The sequence below is a fragment of the Vanellus vanellus genome (genome assembly GCF_965231255.1).
Source record: "Vanellus vanellus genome assembly, chromosome: 5".
Lineage (NCBI taxonomy): Eukaryota > Metazoa > Chordata > Aves > Charadriiformes > Charadriidae > Vanellus > Vanellus vanellus.
This window is the reverse complement of record NC_138910.1, coordinates 43203976-43221550: the sequence shown is the minus strand read 5'-3', so window position 1 is coordinate 43221550 and position 17575 is coordinate 43203976. Positions and strand designations below refer to the sequence as shown.

The window sequence follows — 17575 nt, the reverse complement described above, 5'->3', positions numbered from 1 at the left end:
ATATGGTTTGGGTTTGTTTGAACTTACCTTGAACAAACAGATCTGCTCAATCACAGTAGTAGTCTGAAGATGGATTTGTGTATCAGCAGCTGAGTTATCCTTCTTTCAAGCTGTTCTCTGCTCAGTGGTGTGGATAAGACAGGTTTCCAGACCTGCGTGTTTTCCAAAATTCCTTTGGTTTTTAATATCACAGGTCTGGTACCCACAAAGCTTAAACTTACTTTAATATAAATAGAGAAACAAGAAATTACTGGAAATATTTTTGTGTCTGGAGGACACTGCATCAAATAACCACCCTCTGGATTTTTTTAAATAATCTTCATTAGAAGGCTGCTGCTGAATGCTGATGAGACATTGAGAAAATTTAGAGAGACTGTGAGCTTCCAAAGTGATGCTTTAAGGATGTTGTAGCTGTAAGGAAGAATTCTTGGCATGATGCTGCTAAGTCCAGTCAGGGAGAAACACTTAATAATAAGACCCAAGACCAAGTCCACGGTAATGATGCTTTCTCTGGTTCCTTTGGTTAGATCTTCTGGTTTGAATAGTTCAAATTTAATGCTGTGGCAGTTGACCTTATTCTGGCAGTAGCTATGCTGTGTGTAGATAGTCCTATCCTTAACCATCTACATGATTGTCCTCCTGACTATCTTGACAACCTCAAAACATTTTTGCCTCTTTTTATGCTGTAACCATAAGAGATGTGTTTGGTTTCAAGTACAATACAGTCATGAATACGCACATTAACTTAAATTATTATCTAATAGGCTGTATGAAAAATAGGCAAGAAGTACTACTAGCTCCTGCTTCTGAAAAAGGAAAATTTAATGAGCTCAGCAACTTCAGTATGTAACTTCATACTGCGGCTCTTTTTTCTTCCTTTTGCATATACCAGCTTGGGATGCCTTACTAAAAGCTGAGATTGTGTGAATCTACAAACTACTGATTGAAGCAGTTTAAATACTGCAAGAGTTGGTAGGAAGGAAGTTAAGGGCTTACAAACCTAGGCTAGTCATGTAAAAGTCAGCAAAATGTATATAAATGTTTCCCAAATGAACCTTCTTGCAGCTCTTTGAATGTTCAGTGTGTCCCCATTCTACCTAGCATATTGTAGTAGTAGTAAAATAAAAAGTATGAATGTTGATGGCTGAAACTTGATCTAAATTTGGGTAGGAATGGAGTCACTTAGGGAAAAATAAAGGCAGTGAGGTAAGCTTAACTTCAGTCTTTTTTTAATGTCCTGTATACGTTTACTGTTATGTTAAATGTGTTTAAACAATCTTATTCCACTTGTGAGCTGAAACTTTTTCACTTGCATGGTCACTTAAGCAACACCTTGCCTTGGCCTGTGTATATGCATGTTTTTTAGCAGATTACTGATGTCAAGAGAATAGTTTGCTGTCACACTGAATGCTGAATGAGACATTCAGTACTGTCTGCTCAGAGTGTCTATATAGTGAAGAATTGGAAATTTTAAATTAATGTTTTTGGACATTGATCAAGTTGTGAGAATTACTGGCAATGCTTGTAAAACCATAACCATAATACTTGTCCTGGCATTAACAGAAACATCAGCATGCATGCATGTAAAGCACAGGGTGGGGAAATAACACCCTAAATAGGGCATTTAGGTGCCTAGAGAAGTGCTTTTCATTTATAATTCACAAATTCAGAAATCTGAGGCTGCAGTGTTTTCTTTTTCTGTGAGTCAAAACCAACATGCTGCTGATAGTAGTTGGGCTTGTAATACCATATACCACTGAAGAAGAGATGCAGTTGTGAGCATGGGGAAAAACCTTTCTGTATCCTAGATCCCCATCACTTGCAGAGTGATGAATGTTGATTCATCATTTTAGTAACGATATGCCACTTTTAAGGTCTTGGTTATTGTTACTAACAAAGTTTCTCTGATGTGTATTTCCCTTCAAGTAAGGTAAAAATGTTTCTCTTTTTTCCTCTTCACTGCTTTTCTCACAGTATGCCTTTTCCATTTTTATTCTGCAGTTTGCCATGTGGGTGGATGCTGTTATATTTGTCTTCAGCTTGGAAGATGAAATTAGCTTCCAGACTGTTTACCACTACTACAGCCGTATGGCTAACTATCGTAACACTAGTGAAATTCCAATGGTACTAGTGGGAACCCAGGGTAAGTGCAGTCTTGATTTACAAGTTTATTTCTGTGACCGTATAGACTCTTCCAAGCTGGCAAAGCCATGTTCTGTTCTTTCCCCTCTCTTGCGTCAGCACTGCCACTCATCTCATGATGAGAGCTTGTGGATAAACCAGCAGTTAATCAGCAGGGTGGTGGTCTGCCATCCGGGCTTCCTCATCTGGCTTGCTACAGGGCCATGGTGTTGTGAGGACTGGTTTGAGACAAGAGACAAACGTCTATGCAGTATTCTTGGGCCAAGGAGTGTAGGACTTCAGCAATGACGATTTAGAAGGATGTTTAAAAAAAAAAAGTATTTTTAGTGCTTGCCAGTCATGGTGGTTTTCTTGATCAGCAGGGAGATGCTGATGTTGAATTTGGGCAGGGGAATCAGTTGTGTAACAAAGTTTTGAAGTGGGACCAGTCTCCTTTAGCTTGGCAGTCTAGAAGTGATCAATACCTTGGCATTCCTAGGAGACAGAGGTTTTAAAACCTTCAACAGGTTTCCTCTTTCTTCTGTGAAGAAACAGAACTGAACTGTGCCCTTGTGCAATCTCTCAGCTGTACCATTTTTCAAACTATATGGAAATGTAGTTTTTAACCTCCTGAAACAACCCCCCACAATTCTGTTTTTCCAAAACCCCCTCTGGAGCAGCAGCTAGCTGCAGCTATCCTATGGGGAAATGTGGGAAGGGAAGGATACCAGTAATATTTCAGTTTCTTTTGCATCTGAGCTGTCTTTTGGTTATTCCCTGCCTTGTTTTGCCAGTGCCTCACATTAATGTTTCAGCAGTTTCCCATACTGCAGTTGGTTTGATGCATGGAGTAGACACACAAGAGTTGAGGCTGCTCTGCACCTAGCCACGTAGATGTTCCTCCTGTGATAATTCTTACCAAAAATGAGGAGTTCCTGCATTAGGTGCTGGACTTGAGACTTCTTACTTTGTAGAGCTGCTGTTTTGGAAGCATAATACAGACATTTTTGTGAGTGCCTTCATACTGAGGGGTTGCTTTCAATATATTGTCAGATTACTGCGCTGTGTTAGAGGGACAACACAAGTGTCACAAGTTGCTCTTGTAGATTTGATTTTGGGCATATTCTCTTGTAGTGTATGCCTCTGGTTTTGGTGATGTTGAACCTCTTCACTGCTTTCTCAGCTTATTCTTTTGGTCAGAGACCAATTTGCTTTTGCCTGCCTGCAGAGCTGTGACACCAGCACTGCCACGTGAAGGCAGGGGAAGTGTGGGCAGCACGGAAGGAGGAATTGCAACTGGGCTTTAGGCGGAAACAGATGATAAAGAATGAAAAGGGAAGTAGGTACAGAAAAAGTCCTAGGATAGCAGAAACTCCAGCCAAAAAGCAGAAAATAAACTGCTTTGAAGGGCCACAATGTCAACTTAAAACTGGAGTTGAAAAAGAAGAGGGCTAATTGTTTCACTGAGGTGCTTCCCTTTCTGCACTTTTGACACCTTGGGGTATGGTTTTCCATCTCATTCTACTTATTACCAGAGAGGAATTTGTTTTTCAAAGTTCATTTTCTGTTGCAGCACTGATGCAAAGGGGATTTATTTGAATGTGAGTAAATATGGAAATACTGCTAATTCTGGGAGTAAGCCTCAGAAGAAAACAAAGCTTTTTGGCTACATTGACTGTCAAACAACACAGTGAAATGAAATATATAAATATACCTATTAAAATTATTTTTGAAATGCAGCTGCTTGACATCCAGCTTGTTGGTTTTGACTGATATTCTTGAAATGAGCTGTGAAATGAAGTCTCTCCCAAAACGTTCGTGCTCACCTCATGCTTCCTCTGTCTTGTTCTGCTGTGGCTGGTGGGCCAGGCTGTAGGTCTGAATTTGCTTCAGAACCCAAGCTTTTTGAAGCTGTGGTGTTGCTTATCAGTTCCTTTCTGGTTAAATGTTTTCAGCGCCCTCTGCTGATTAAAAAAAATCTGCCGTTGGCTCTCCAAATAATTGCTCTGGTTTTATTAATTTAGATCTTGTGAGAAGGTAGTGATAACATCAGTTGAGATGTGGTCATGTCACACCCAGAACCGAGCCTCAAGTACAGCACTGCAATAGTCACTGCCTTCATTCTCATATTAAAGTGATGCTGCTTTTTCCAAAGAAGGAAGTTATGCTACCATGGAAAGTAGCAGATTTTTAGGAAAACTTTCTGAGCAGCTCTAAATGCTGAAATCGACGCCTATTTTGGTGATGAGGTGGTAGCTGCAGAGTTTTGTAGAACAGGATGTACTGCTGTCTCCCCTTACAACTTTTTTTGTCACAGCTAAAGATTACTGTGATACTCCCGGAATTAAAAAAAAAAAAAAAATTGCTTTTTAAGATTTGTTCATAGTATCATCACTTATAGTCAAACTGTATAGCCTTTGTAGAGTTCATCACTATGATGGAGTAGCAATGAAGAAACTTCTTCATTGTTTAACATGTTTTACTTTTTCCCCTGATAAAAAGTTTTTTTTCAGCTCCTATGGAGATACTGTAGAGATTGGAGTTAAAAAGCATGCATAAAAAGTAGCTTTTCCAGAGAGGTCTAAAGTATTATTATTTGTTGAGAAAAATATAATTTTTATTGGCTTTTGCAATATGTTCATATGATGTCTTGTGGGTGCATTTAAATCAAGGTTTGAGATGGTCATTTACGATGAGTTTCCTCGATCCAGTCTTGACTGTGACTTGAAAGCTCAGCAGTGCAACCTGTGGATATAGGAGAAATCTCAGTTTTAAACTTGCGAGTGTCTCCCTTGACCAAGGCGTAGTGTGCGCTGTGGGTTTGGGGTTAGGGTTTAGCAGAGTGCTTTGCTTCCAGCCCAGCCTCGCTAGCACACTGTTGGCTGGCTGTGCCTAAGCAAGATGCTGAGACAACTAGCATAAAAAATGGGAAGGACCAAAAAAAGCACAGATGGGGAACTAAGGGAAGAGCTGGACTGTAGATTTTTAGCTACGTGGTAATTGCAGTCCTGTACAGCTTTCTTATTTCTTACACACACATATACACACCCTTGTCTTAGTGTTAACTATATATTTTTTGTTGTTTGTATTTTTGTTGTTGTTTGTTTGATTTTTACGAAAAACGTGTCTCTTAACACTTTCCCTGAGTGTTACAGTCATACCTGGTACCACTTCTCCCCCCATCCCATTTCTCTACTGAAAATGTTCTTGTTATTACAAACATGTCATGTTTCATGCTTCATGCTCTATAGGTGAAGGTTACTTGTAAACCACTGCTGATATTTATAGGAGGCCTAAAAATCATTTGATGTGTTTATAATCATTAGCCCTTTGTTTTCCTAAGTATGTTTTATGTTAGAGCTCATGTTCTTTCACGTGACTGTGTATATTTTGCATTAGTGACTTAAATATGTTTTTAAGGTAACCAAAAAACATTGTAGTTGTCTTCCTGGTTTTTGGAATCAATCAGTATGCTGGTGATTTTAGTAAGAGTTCAAATTGGAGTGATGCACACCCCTGTTGTTTTCTAAAAGTTCTGAAAGTCTCATGGTGTGTGCTTAAATTCACTGGGATAGTGCTGGTAATTATAAGATGGATGTTTTCAAATTGTATTTAAATGTGTATTTTTTTCCCTGCCGTTGCTGTAGATGCTATAAGTTCCAGTAATCCACGTGTCATAGACGATGCCAGAGCGAGGAAGTTATCAAATGATCTCAAGAGATGCACTTACTATGAAACCTGTGCTACTTATGGACTGAATGTGGAGAGAGTCTTCCAAGACGGTAAAGGTTACTTTTTTCATCCAGCGTACCACACAGTACTATAGCTGGTTCTCTAAATAACGACCGATATCTGATAGCTCAGGTACTTGCCTGTTGTGCAAGTATTCATTAAAGTTTAGTTAAAGACAATGCTCGTTTGGGGGGATGTATTTTGTAAAACTGTCTTAAGTGAATCAGAGGGCTCATGAGGCTGAACATGGCACGTGCATGGTGTTGTGTTCCCTGCCAGCACCTTTAGTCTTAAGTACCTTAAGCTGCTTGATTTAGTCTTCATTTATTTTCCAGTTTTCTTCGGTGCTTGGTTTATTTTAGCAGAATTTTAGTTGTTTTGATTTAGTGCTCATGGAGATGTGGAGAGGCTATTTGTGCAAAGTAGTTGAAAATAATCTTCCACACTTGAGAAATACAGAATAACTTGAGAAAATAGATAAGAATAGAATAATCATGAGAAATAGCACATGCCATTCATGGAGTGTTCGAAGTTGGCAGTCTTGTGTACAGGTTTAGAAGTAAAGTTAACTTAAAGGTGGTTTAAAACATCATTAGCAGCAATGTTTTAGTTTCCCTTGTAGGAGGCATTTGGGATCATTGTGTACCATCTCAAAAAAGGAATAACAAAAGTATTTTCTGACCATCTGTAACGATTTTGGATCAGTTACTCCTTGGAAGAACTTCTGTGCCTGAAGAAGTGATGCTTGCTTGTCTCTGCTGTATGAGATGGGCTTTGTGCACCCTCTAGTGGAAATTCAGCTAGGTGTCTTGGGGCTTTGCTATCTTATTATGGTTGTTTAGTGGCTGAACATGTCTGCTCTTCATCACAGCAGTTCTGCGTGTAAAAACCTTCTTAATTATGTTGAAATACTTCTCAGAGCTCCTTAGCTCTGGGGATTTTTTGTTGCCAGCTTTTCATTGCAAAGATCTGCGTCGTTATGTGAGACAGTGTCACATCAGATTTGTACAAAAAAAGCTAAAATTTACAAAGAAAAGAAAAACATTCAAATTTTTAAATGGAAAAAAGAAAAGAAAAATATTCAAATTTTTAAATGGAAAATATTGACATGCACTGTGCTAGGTGTTTCTACCCGTCCTGTTGGTAGGATTTCAGAGAAAAGCATTTGAAGTGGTTATCTTTATGATTTGCTCAGTGTTTTTGCTTCAACAAGTTGCAGAAATTACTGTTTTCACTGCCTAGGTTTTCTATTTTGAACACGAGTTTCAAAGAACCATTAGGGTTTTTGTTAGTACATTTATTTTTGAAATCTATGGTTAGATTTTTAATTATGTATTCCAAGTCATGGTGTTTGTGGATCTTTGTATAGTCTATTTCTTTTTTTTTTTCCTCCTTGTTTGTAGGTTTTTTTGGTGCTTTGTTCTTGTTTGTTTTTTCTTTCTCTCTCCTCCTCCCAGGGACCTTTTGAGAGAGAAGTCTCTTGGCATAAATCTGGTGTGATAAACTTGTTACGCTTCCAGGAAGCTTATTTGTGTCTCTGCTAAATTTCAGTAGTAAGTAGAAAGAATTGACAAAGATATCATGTGTTTAAGAAATATCAAGGTTTTGTTTTACCTACATGGCAGTCAACCAACTATTTAACATTTGCCAACTAATAGGATTAGGAATGCTTCTGTATAAATGTGTTACAGTTGCCAGACATGTCTGGGACTATATCCAATTCCTGATAATTTTTGCTGTTTATTTCAGCAGGAAACAAAGCAACTTCTTAACCCCATTATGTGAGGGGGCACGAATGAACAGTGCAAATTGTTAATAGGGATCACTTGATTAAATGACACTTGTTTTGTGCAACTCCAGGATGTTCAGGTTGAATGTAGGCTTAACGATGTTTTTTAGTGGCTTCTTCAGAGGGTTCTTGTAGTCTATATGCAGACCTTTAAAAGGCAAGGGGTAGAAGCGCAGAGGTTTGAAGAAAACTTCTAAATTATCTTTACTTTGGAGAAAGGATGTGAAATACTGTGATTTACATCAGCAGGTTGACCCACTGGGAGATAAGTGGAACGGTGGGAAGGGCTATCACTTGGCACCAGTCAGCGTTGTAGGTGCTGGCTATATCACCATTGCTTTAATGACCATTAATACTGTGAAAACCTTAGACTAATCACAATTACTTTGCCTTTTTTACTTTTTCAGAAAAAAAATAGGTTACTTCTTTTGTGAAGTTGTATTCAATTGGAAATAAAGGCTAGTATGATGAAATGTATGCAAGTTTTACACACACACTGCAATTTTGTTCGAAATTCTTTGTTGATACCCATGTAATATAAAATGTATATTGCCACACCTGATGTAATTTAATAAAATTGCCCGGAATGGCTTGTGACTTGACATGGCTGGCACATCAACTGTAGAACACTTTAGTGCTTTGTGAGTCTGTGTGCAGCCAATCTGTTACCTTGCTGGCTTCTCTGAAGCTGCTGTTAAGATGGAGTGGCACTTCCTCATCTTATACTAAAGGAATTGGGGGCCCCCTTCAACAAGGGAGCCAAAGGTCTGTCTGGTTGCATGACTTGGGCCCCATACCCATGGTTTAATTTGGGGGGTGGGGTTGTGGGTTGTTGGTGTTTTTTTTTTTTTTTTTAATGTAAGTGAATTCTGCAATACAACCTTTAGAGGGACTGCCTCTTTGGTCCCCCTCCATGGACTTTTGAGCTCTGTTTGCTTAAAAGCAAGCGGCACACAGCGTTGGGTTAATAACTTCTCTTTGTGTTAAGATCTTCTCCAGAAGAAATGAAGCCAATTATCCAACATCTGAAAGCCAAGTCTGATTTGAAAAAAAAAACACTTGTTGATATAAATATTGTCAATAAACAAGGAAAAGAAGGGATGAGGGGAGGAAGAACAGGCTAAGTAGAGGTCTTCACATAGTATGCTCTTAAGCGTTTCTTACTATTTTGAAGAAACCTTGAGTCAGTGCTAGCAGCCTTCATAAATTAACTGCATTTTTTAAGCAAACTTGAAAGGGGTACAGACAAATTATTGCTTTTCATTAATAGATAAATGGATAATACAGGTTTTTTATTGTGTGTAGCTGAGGAAAAATAGTTGTTGACAAGTTAGTAGCTGTATGCAAGATACGGAGCTACTATACCTTTCAAGACCCGTTTTTGTGTATTGAAATTGTTTTTAGACTTTGCTCCCATCTGGATGGGTATCCGTTCTTGGGATTTAGGTACAGGATTTAATCACTATTTGTTATATTCCAGTGTAGGTAATGCTTGGTGTTTAGATGCTCCAGGTGTTTGCTTTGGTCGGTCTGTGATGGTATTTCGGTATGTTGGCCAAGGTCCCGCAACTTTTGCTGGCTTGTAACTTTGAACACTTCACTACTTTTAAATTTTTAGAACAACGTTGATTGCTATGGGTGGTGTGGTGGTGGTTTGGTTTTTTATTTTATTTTTTTAATGTGGATATTGCAGCAGATGCAGTAAGTGAGATTGTGTTTGGTTTAGTCATGTTAACTTTAATGCTCTCATTTTGCATGCTCCTATTTTAGTCAAGTCAAACACTATGCAATGATTTGTGTCAGCTGGGACTTACATACATAATTTATGGTCCAAATGCACCCTGTTCCTCTCCCCCTTCTGTTTTTCAGGAACTTTGCCAGTGAATTGGTAAACCTGAAACTGTCTGTAAACTTCCATTGTCCAAGCCCCTCTTACCAGTCCAAGTAACAGTAGACTTTTCTTTAACATACCAATTATTAGTTTAGTTACAAAAGGTGCTGTTTTACAAGCTTTTTCTAAAATCTAGTTTCTTGTTCATGTTTTCTGCCTTGATGTGATGTAGACATACCTTTCCGAGGAAGAAATTGGAAATGGCATTAAAGGGTCTTTTACTTCTTCATTGCACACACATTAGAAATTTAATTTGCAATTTTTCCCCTGCAACCATCCACTGAACTCTGTTAGTGGTTGTCTGTTGTAACTCATTTCCTATTTTCCCCACAGTTGAGTGGTAGAATAATTTAACTTGAATGATTATTATGATTTAAATGCTACTTTCTTTAGTTAAATCCAAATACATTGTTTAGAATGCTTCATTACAGTTGATAAGCTCACTATTGATGGTAATAGAGTATAGAATCAGAATCATTTAGGTTGGAAAAGACCTCTAAGATCATCAAGTCCGTAGGTTCATATTTTGCGATCTGAACTGCTTTACAACAGTATTTCACTTTTGTGTGCAGAAACTTTTTATGAAGGCTGATGTGTAGTTAATGTACATGTATGTATTTTTAGATAACTGGTTTTTAATGCTTTAAGAATCTGAAAACTAATTTGTAAACAGTAGTTGTCAGGATGGTTATTCTTAGTCCTTTGGAATGTGCATGTGATGAATCACTCATTTTCCAATACCCTAATAATTACAAATTAAACTGTTTTATTTGTAGTATGATAGAGCTTGTAATTTCATAAGTGTGATAAGTATTCAGGCATCCTGTGATGTGACGATCAGCTGTTTTGTGTAAAAGTTTGTACTCTAAAGTGAAGAAGGATTTTGAACATTTTAGAGGGCTGTTTTTAACCTTCAGCGTTTTCCCACTTGGGTCTAATCGCTGATGCTCTTTGAAGTCAGAACTGCATGAGCAGGCTCTGAATTTCAGTCTGAAATAAAAAAGAAAACTTCCAGGTTCCAGGGGATTAGCTTAATAATGTGCCCAATGATGGAGGATAATAAATTCTTTTTTAGCTTTTGATATTTGGAATTGGGAATTGTCAGACAGGGGATTTATGCTTTTAGAAATAAGATCAAATGCTAGTAAGATCCATTTTACTTCAGATTTCCCAATTAAGAAATGGTGGGCGGGGACATTCCTGCTTATCAGAATGGATCTTATCAATGACATTGGAAATGATTATTTTAATATTTCTTGTCAGCACAGTATTGTAATGACTGTGTACTGCCCCAGGATGCCTTTTTAATGATTCTAGCCTTATTGAATTAGCTTGATGTACCATTAATGCATAAGAATGACTTTTATTTTTGTTCATAATGTATTCATAATTGCACGTCTTTCCCTGCTTTATGTTCAGATTTTCTTTGACCCATTTAACTGTGTGCTATGCGATTTTCTGACATCGCAGAGGAGAAGCAAGTGTTCAAATATTTAGAGGATAAAATTTTACCATCCATGTAGGTTGCATCACTGGGTGTGAAACAAAAGGGTTTGTATCTAATTTTGATTGAGTTGAGTCTGTTACTGTAGCTTTACAGTTCACTTCGGTTGTATACCTGCTAGTGATCGAAGTAGAAGATATTTGTATCTTTCAACGTGAGGTTTCAATGTGGAGATCCTTCATATTGCTGTGGTTACTACTCTAACTCTGTATGTGTAAGGCAAAATCATGAAAACCTACTGGTTAATCATGTTATTATTATAACTTCAAAATTTCTTAATTTCCAATCTTAGGGGCTTGCAGGCTGACCCACTTGTGTAGTTAGTAGGAATACGTAGAACTGTATTTCTTTTGTGTCTGTGTATATATACATACGCATGTCTATATATGTTCTGATGAACCCCATTTGGAAGGGATTTCTGCAACGTCAAGGTTTAGAGCCTTCCTGCTAAGGTACTATCAGACAAATCTCATCCTGTGAAGATGCACTTGGTGGCAGATTTTTGATGCAACTTGCTTGTCTCAGCATGGATGGCGTTGCTGCTGCCATGTCTGTCTTAATAAAAATGTATTGGTAAGGGTTGGGGTTTATTTGAGGTTTGGATTTGGTTTTTATTACTTCAGCATGTGTCCTAAACAAGGGAGAAGGTGAAAGCTCAAATACCCCGTTCTGTTGGGCGAACGGTAGGATATACGTATCTGTTACGTGAGTCATCAAACACAGATTTGGGAGGTTTTTCCTTGTATGGATGGCTGTAACACACAAATTTTGAAATAAAAATGCCCAGAATAGCAATAAACCTGTGAATATTGAGGCAGGAGTTACAGGTGTATAATGGCAGAGGCCATTGCTGCCTCACAATTTGGACCATTAGCTCTGGCGTTGTGCTGTTGTTTGTGGATATTTGATTTGCAAACTGAACTATTATTATTGAGTGTGTTTGCGTGTAAACATTTACCAGAAATATTTTCTTTCCAAATAACATTTCTAATGTTATGTTGAAACATATCTCTCTAAAAGGGGTACCTTGAAGTACAAATTCGCCATTAAGGGATGGAAAATGACAAATTAATCCTTGTACAGGCAGATTGTGGGGAAAGGCTGTCACTTGCCATCAGTATTATCAAGTCAGCTTTTATAGATGTATTTTCATTAGGAAATGTTAATCAGTCTAATGGGAAGTAAATAAAGTCGCAGTCAGTCCTTACTCTGCTGACAGCTGTTTTAGGAAGAGGCGATATTCAGTCTTGCGCTAGACGTGGCCCGAAGGCTGCTTCTGTTTGGGAGTGGGAGGCTGGGGCAGTGGGGACCCGGGTGGGGTGGGGAGCTGGGGAGCAGGTCCCCCGGCTCCTGGAACGCCCTGTGTTTCGGGAAGGCGCAGCGGCGACGGGCCGGGCAGCGGTGACCCTGGGGAGTGATGCGCTGCTCCGATCGTGCATCACTCGGGCCACTCAAAGGGGGACGGGGTCAGCCTGGTGAAGCTTTGACCCGCTCCTCCGTGCTGCGGCAATACCGGGAAACAAATCTTTGTGGTGGTTAGGTCTACGTATTTGCATTTTCCTTAATGTTTTTAAGGAGGAGGAATAAAAAGGATGTAATTTTTGTCCGTAGCACTCTCCCGCTTAGCCTGGAGCAACAAACCCGCCGACCCCGTTCATTTTCAGCGCCAATCGGTGTGTAAATGAAGATTAAATCAACGCTTTAATGTCAGGTTTCGATGTAAGCAGCGCACGGCGGAGGCGGGCGGCTGTAGCGGGACGCCGGGGGCGGTGCCTGCGCCCCGCCCTCCCCCCCCCCCGCGGCCGCCAGGGGGCGCCGGAGCCGCGGCCGCGGGGCGGGGGCAGCCCCGGGCCTGACGGGCCCGACCGGCCCCCGGCCGCTCCCCGGGCTGGGAAACCCTCCCGCCCGCGCCTCCCTCCTCGCCGGAGACGTGGAGACTTTACCGGACTACTTCCGCCCGCCGCCTGCCCCTTTCCTGCCGCCGGGCCGGAGTGGCGGCCGGCGTCCTCCAGGATGACAGCTTGGAACAATTAGCTTCGTAATTCGTTAGTGCCGGCCCGAGGGACCCGCCAGCGGCCTGGTCTGCGCGCGCTGACTCAGCGCCCCGAATTTCGTGGGGCGCTGAGGTTGTGTGAAGCGGTGGGAGATTTGGGTTTCACACAGTGGATTTGAGGAATGACGTTGTCAGCTGAGGCCTTCCGCTGTCACTTCATTCCTGACACTGGTGGGCAGTATTTACAGACTCGGTTATTGCTCTTAAATTTGAACATCAGTGACGTTTAAGCTGTTAGCGTTTAACAAAGGATTCCAGATTTCAATTTCTCTTCATTGCATGTGGGAGAAGTTTTTGTTTGTTTGTTTGGTTGGTTTTTTTAGATGCTTTGTGTACTTCCTGACTAAAAAAATAATAAAAAAAATCAACAAATCAACCGTAACAACCCATACCCTTTCACGGCAGTAGGACTGTAGGTCCAAATGCAGTGGAACAGCCCTTTCCAAGAGCTTTCGCTTGCTGGAGGATGTGCCTCTTTGCTTTGCTGTCCGTTTTCCCAGGAACATGCCATAGCCGGGCACAGAAGCGGTAATTCTCTACTTGGGTAAATTCTTTACTTGAATACCTATATGTGGTATTCTTTCTTTTCCTATTTTGTGTTGCTTGGGGAGGACAGAGTAAACTTAAATTGGTGTTAATATATTTTATAAACAGTCTTTAGAGAATTTTCTTCTGAGCTTTGTATAGCTGAATCAGAAAACTGAAAGAGTTTAGTAATGAAAGTCAGTAGAAAAAAAATCTGAATACACAAATCTGATACAGCTTGTCTTGCAAAGTCTGCTTCTGCATACATTTTATTTTAAACTTGATGTTGGTTTAGCATGAAACTTTGGCCTTACTCCTACCTGTCTGTAACTCTTACATGCTATTAATAAATAAGAAGATTTCATTTGTGCAGTTTTGGAAACAAGAATTTAACTTCATTGATGGTTTTGTAGTGGTTCCTTTTATTTCTCTACAAAATATCTCCCCAGGCATACTGATTTCCATCTAATCTTTCAGACCCATATCCTTAGATGGTATGTTCTCCACCAGTTCTGATACCATACATCAGACTTTACATTGTTATAGGAGGGTCCTATATTAGTCGTTAGGAGGAAATTATTCAATATCTGAAGTCAGTATCGTATAGAAAGTCTCGAAATAAGCTCTATGAATTGAGCACTTCCTGGAGAAACAGCACGTGTGAAGAAGTCTTCATCCTGGGAAGCAATTAGCATCAGCAGGACCAGCCTGGAAAAAGGTAGGCATTTGTGCAAGCAATGTAATAAACTATACTAGAGCCCCCTTTTCCTTGGGTTTATGTTTTCCGATTAACTGTAATTCACGCTTTTTATACATTATGGTTCAAGATTTTTTTTCTGTAGTCCCTGGAGACTCACAAGGTCTCTTTTGTATGCCATTTCCCTCATGCTTGGCAGTTGTTTGATGTTACAGCTGTGCTGTTTGTTGGGACTATCACATATCCTTTGCGTGGTTGCCACTTTTCATGAGAATTGCAGGGACTTGACAGGCGTCTGGGACTTTGAGACTTGTACTTCTCCATCAGCCTTCTTCAAATCTGCACCCAGATTCAAAAGCAAGTGGATGAAAGAAGAAAAAGAGATCTTCCAATGACATGTCTGCATCTGTTTTTCTCATTCTTGGAACTAATGATGGGATGAGAAGATATAGTCCAGGGTATGGCATTTAAGAAGTGCTGTAATTTGTACAGAGGAGTTGAATGATCTGTTGCTATTAAAAGTTCCAGGGAGGTTTAGCTTTTAGCTATGGTAAGTGTGTCACTCACTAGGTTACTTGTAGAAAGCAGTAACCTCTGCAGAACTTTTCATGTGACTTATAAATTTTATAGCGTTAGTTTTATAGCGCTCTCTTTAAGTCTTAATTTGAAGTGTATGCGGCAAGGCATGTTACTTGAAACCTAAAAGACAACGGTGATGGAGAGCTGCTGATGTTACAGAGTAGGTAAGAGCTGCTACATATTCTGAAGAGCACATAAATGAAAGACCTACTTCATCATGTGCAAATTCTTCACTAAATGGAAAGAATAATGTAGATACATATACATATACATATAAAAAATAAGTTTTCCAGTACTGAAGATTCAGAATTGGCCCAGTACGTTTATATCCCTTAAAGCAAACTTGAAGAAAAATCCTGGGGCAGGAAGGATCAATAGTTGTCTGGTGGTCAATTGATTTTTATTGGCGATAGACCTGAGGGTGAGAGGCGTAAGCAGTGCTTTTTAAAGGATCATGTAAACTGTGTTTCAGAGATAAAACGTTATAAGCACATTTGTGGAGTGTCTATACTATTGAACATGTATGTATCAGTAATGTCTGTATTGTAGCCATAGATTAAATTTTAGTTCTGTCTGCTGATGTGGACAGAAGTACTAATCTGAAGGAATTTCTCTGGAGATCGAGCTTGTGTTCAGTTTGGTAAGCATATCTGAAAAGATGACGGTATCTGCTCTCATATTTTAAGCATAGAGCATCATTTCCGCTCTATAGCAATCAATTACTGCTTTTTTAAAATGCAGAGTATTGTAAATATAAGCCTCTCTCATTACATGACATTTTTTAATATCATGCAGAAACATGCTTTCAATTTTTTGTGCTTTGATTTTAATTTCTAATCTATTCCTGCTTTGTTATTTTACAGTCTGAATTATGCATTTGTGTTGCTGTTGTGTTTAGTACCTTGGGAAAATAATGCTGCTGGTAAATTGTCTTGCATCTTGCAGAACCTTATTCTCAATAGAGAAAAAAGAAGAAGCAGAATAGAAATAAGTCAGTTGTCCTGACAGCTTGACAGAGGTTGAATTATGGAAAAGCATCCCTTTGCTAAATTTTGTCATGCTGCAGTTCCTGGCAGAGTTGGTGACAGAAGCTGAAAAGAGCAGTGACAATTTCTGCGATTCTTTCGAGCCAAGTGACCTGAACAGCAAACTGATGGCATAGCGAGTAACACGGTAACAGCACGGCTGCTAACAGGGCTCAATTGCTGGGGATGTTTCCAAATGCGAGGATTAAAAAAAAAAAAAAAAAAAATACTGCTTGGTGATATCTATTAGCAAGATGATTCTTTAGCCCTGCTTTTGCAGTTGCTAATGATGGTATAAATGGAGGGTGGTGGAGCTGACCACAAGGTTAGATCAGGGCCAAAAAGGGCTTCAGCAGAGTATGAGCTCCTTAAAGTGCTAGTTTACATTTTCGTTATTACAGCAACAACCCTTTCTTACTTGCGTCTGTTTTACTTTTAAGAGGCCTGTCTAAACTGTGGCTTATTTGCTGCATTTTGGGGTATAGTCTCCCTTGCTAGCAGGTCTTCCTTGCTCTTCCTATGGTTATGCTCTTTATTATGGCATGATTGCTTAATCTGATTTCTTTTCCTTAAATTCATACCCAGAATTCTTAAAACATGTTAACACCTCATCTGCTGCCTTACAGCACGTGTTCTGTACAGCTTGTCCAACAAGTTCTCAAATACAGGGGGCAGCGTGAAATATCTAAAGCTTGATTTCTTTAATTATTCCTAATATGTTGTCCCTTGGTCATTGCTTTTTCCTGTCTTTTGTGGATTTAACTTAATTTTTTTTGCCATGAAAATGACTTTGCTGGCTTAGCATTTCTGAATGAAAGAATAAGAGCTGACGTGCAAGGTGTCCTGTCTCCAGACAGACGCAAAGGAAAACGCCCCCTGCCCCTTGCTATAAAACTGTGAGAATAACACCTAGGACACCTGGAAGCAAAACCTGTGCTCGGGTTAGAAAGTAGAGGCTGTCAGAGCAAAGGCAGGAGGCAATACCAACCCTAGGGAGTCTTGTGATAAAATTTGACTTCACCTTGGGAAGAGCCATGGCACGCACGGTTCTTGTTGGTGCGTTGTGCCACGGTATTTCTTGTCATCCCTTGAGGTTCCAAAGAATAATTGTTGTATGTTATGTATTGTATGTATTTGTTATTTCTGGCATACAGCACACTGAAGCTCTTTCCTCGGAGTTTTCAAATGAAAAACTCTCAAAATGCTGATACTACATTTATATCTCTTAGTTCCTATACTTCTGTCTGTTCCTGGGTGTGTTTGGAGTGTATTTAGTAACATTTACTAAAGAGAATAGCTCGCTTTTTCCTCTTATAATAAAGGGATGCTTTTATCTGAGCTATCAAACATTTAGAACTGGTGTAATAAACATAATCCTTTTGTAATGTTCTCTGTTGTGTAACAAACACATTTTAAACATCAAAGTTTATTATTAGCATAGATTGTTCTTCAAAAGCGATTTCTGAAATGCATTGCAAATCGTTCCCTTTCAACAAATCCTTATGCATATGCAAATCCTGTTGAAACCGTTTGCTTCTCCGGGATTAGCACTTGTGCATTCAGAGTTTAAAAGCCTGCATGAACGTATGGGGGTGGTGTGTGTAGTAAAACAGAATAAGTATTGGCATTAGTCTTCTGAATTCCTATGCCAGAAAACAT

The 17575-nt window shown here is 39.5% G+C and overlaps 1 protein-coding gene across 3 annotated transcripts in view; it reads left to right on the top strand.

Annotated features, from left to right (window-relative positions):
* The window catches only part of AGAP1 (ArfGAP with GTPase domain, ankyrin repeat and PH domain 1), a 384460-nt gene that overhangs the window by 147624 nt on the left and 219261 nt on the right, over positions 1-17575 (top strand). For all 3 annotated transcript variants that reach the window (XM_082483168.1, XM_082483167.1, XM_082483166.1), the window contains exons 5-6: positions 2002-2143; positions 5769-5903. In XM_082483168.1, coding sequence (XP_082339294.1) covers positions 2002-2143; positions 5769-5903 — 277 coding nt within the window. The remainder of the gene's footprint in view (positions 1-2001; positions 2144-5768; positions 5904-17575) is intronic.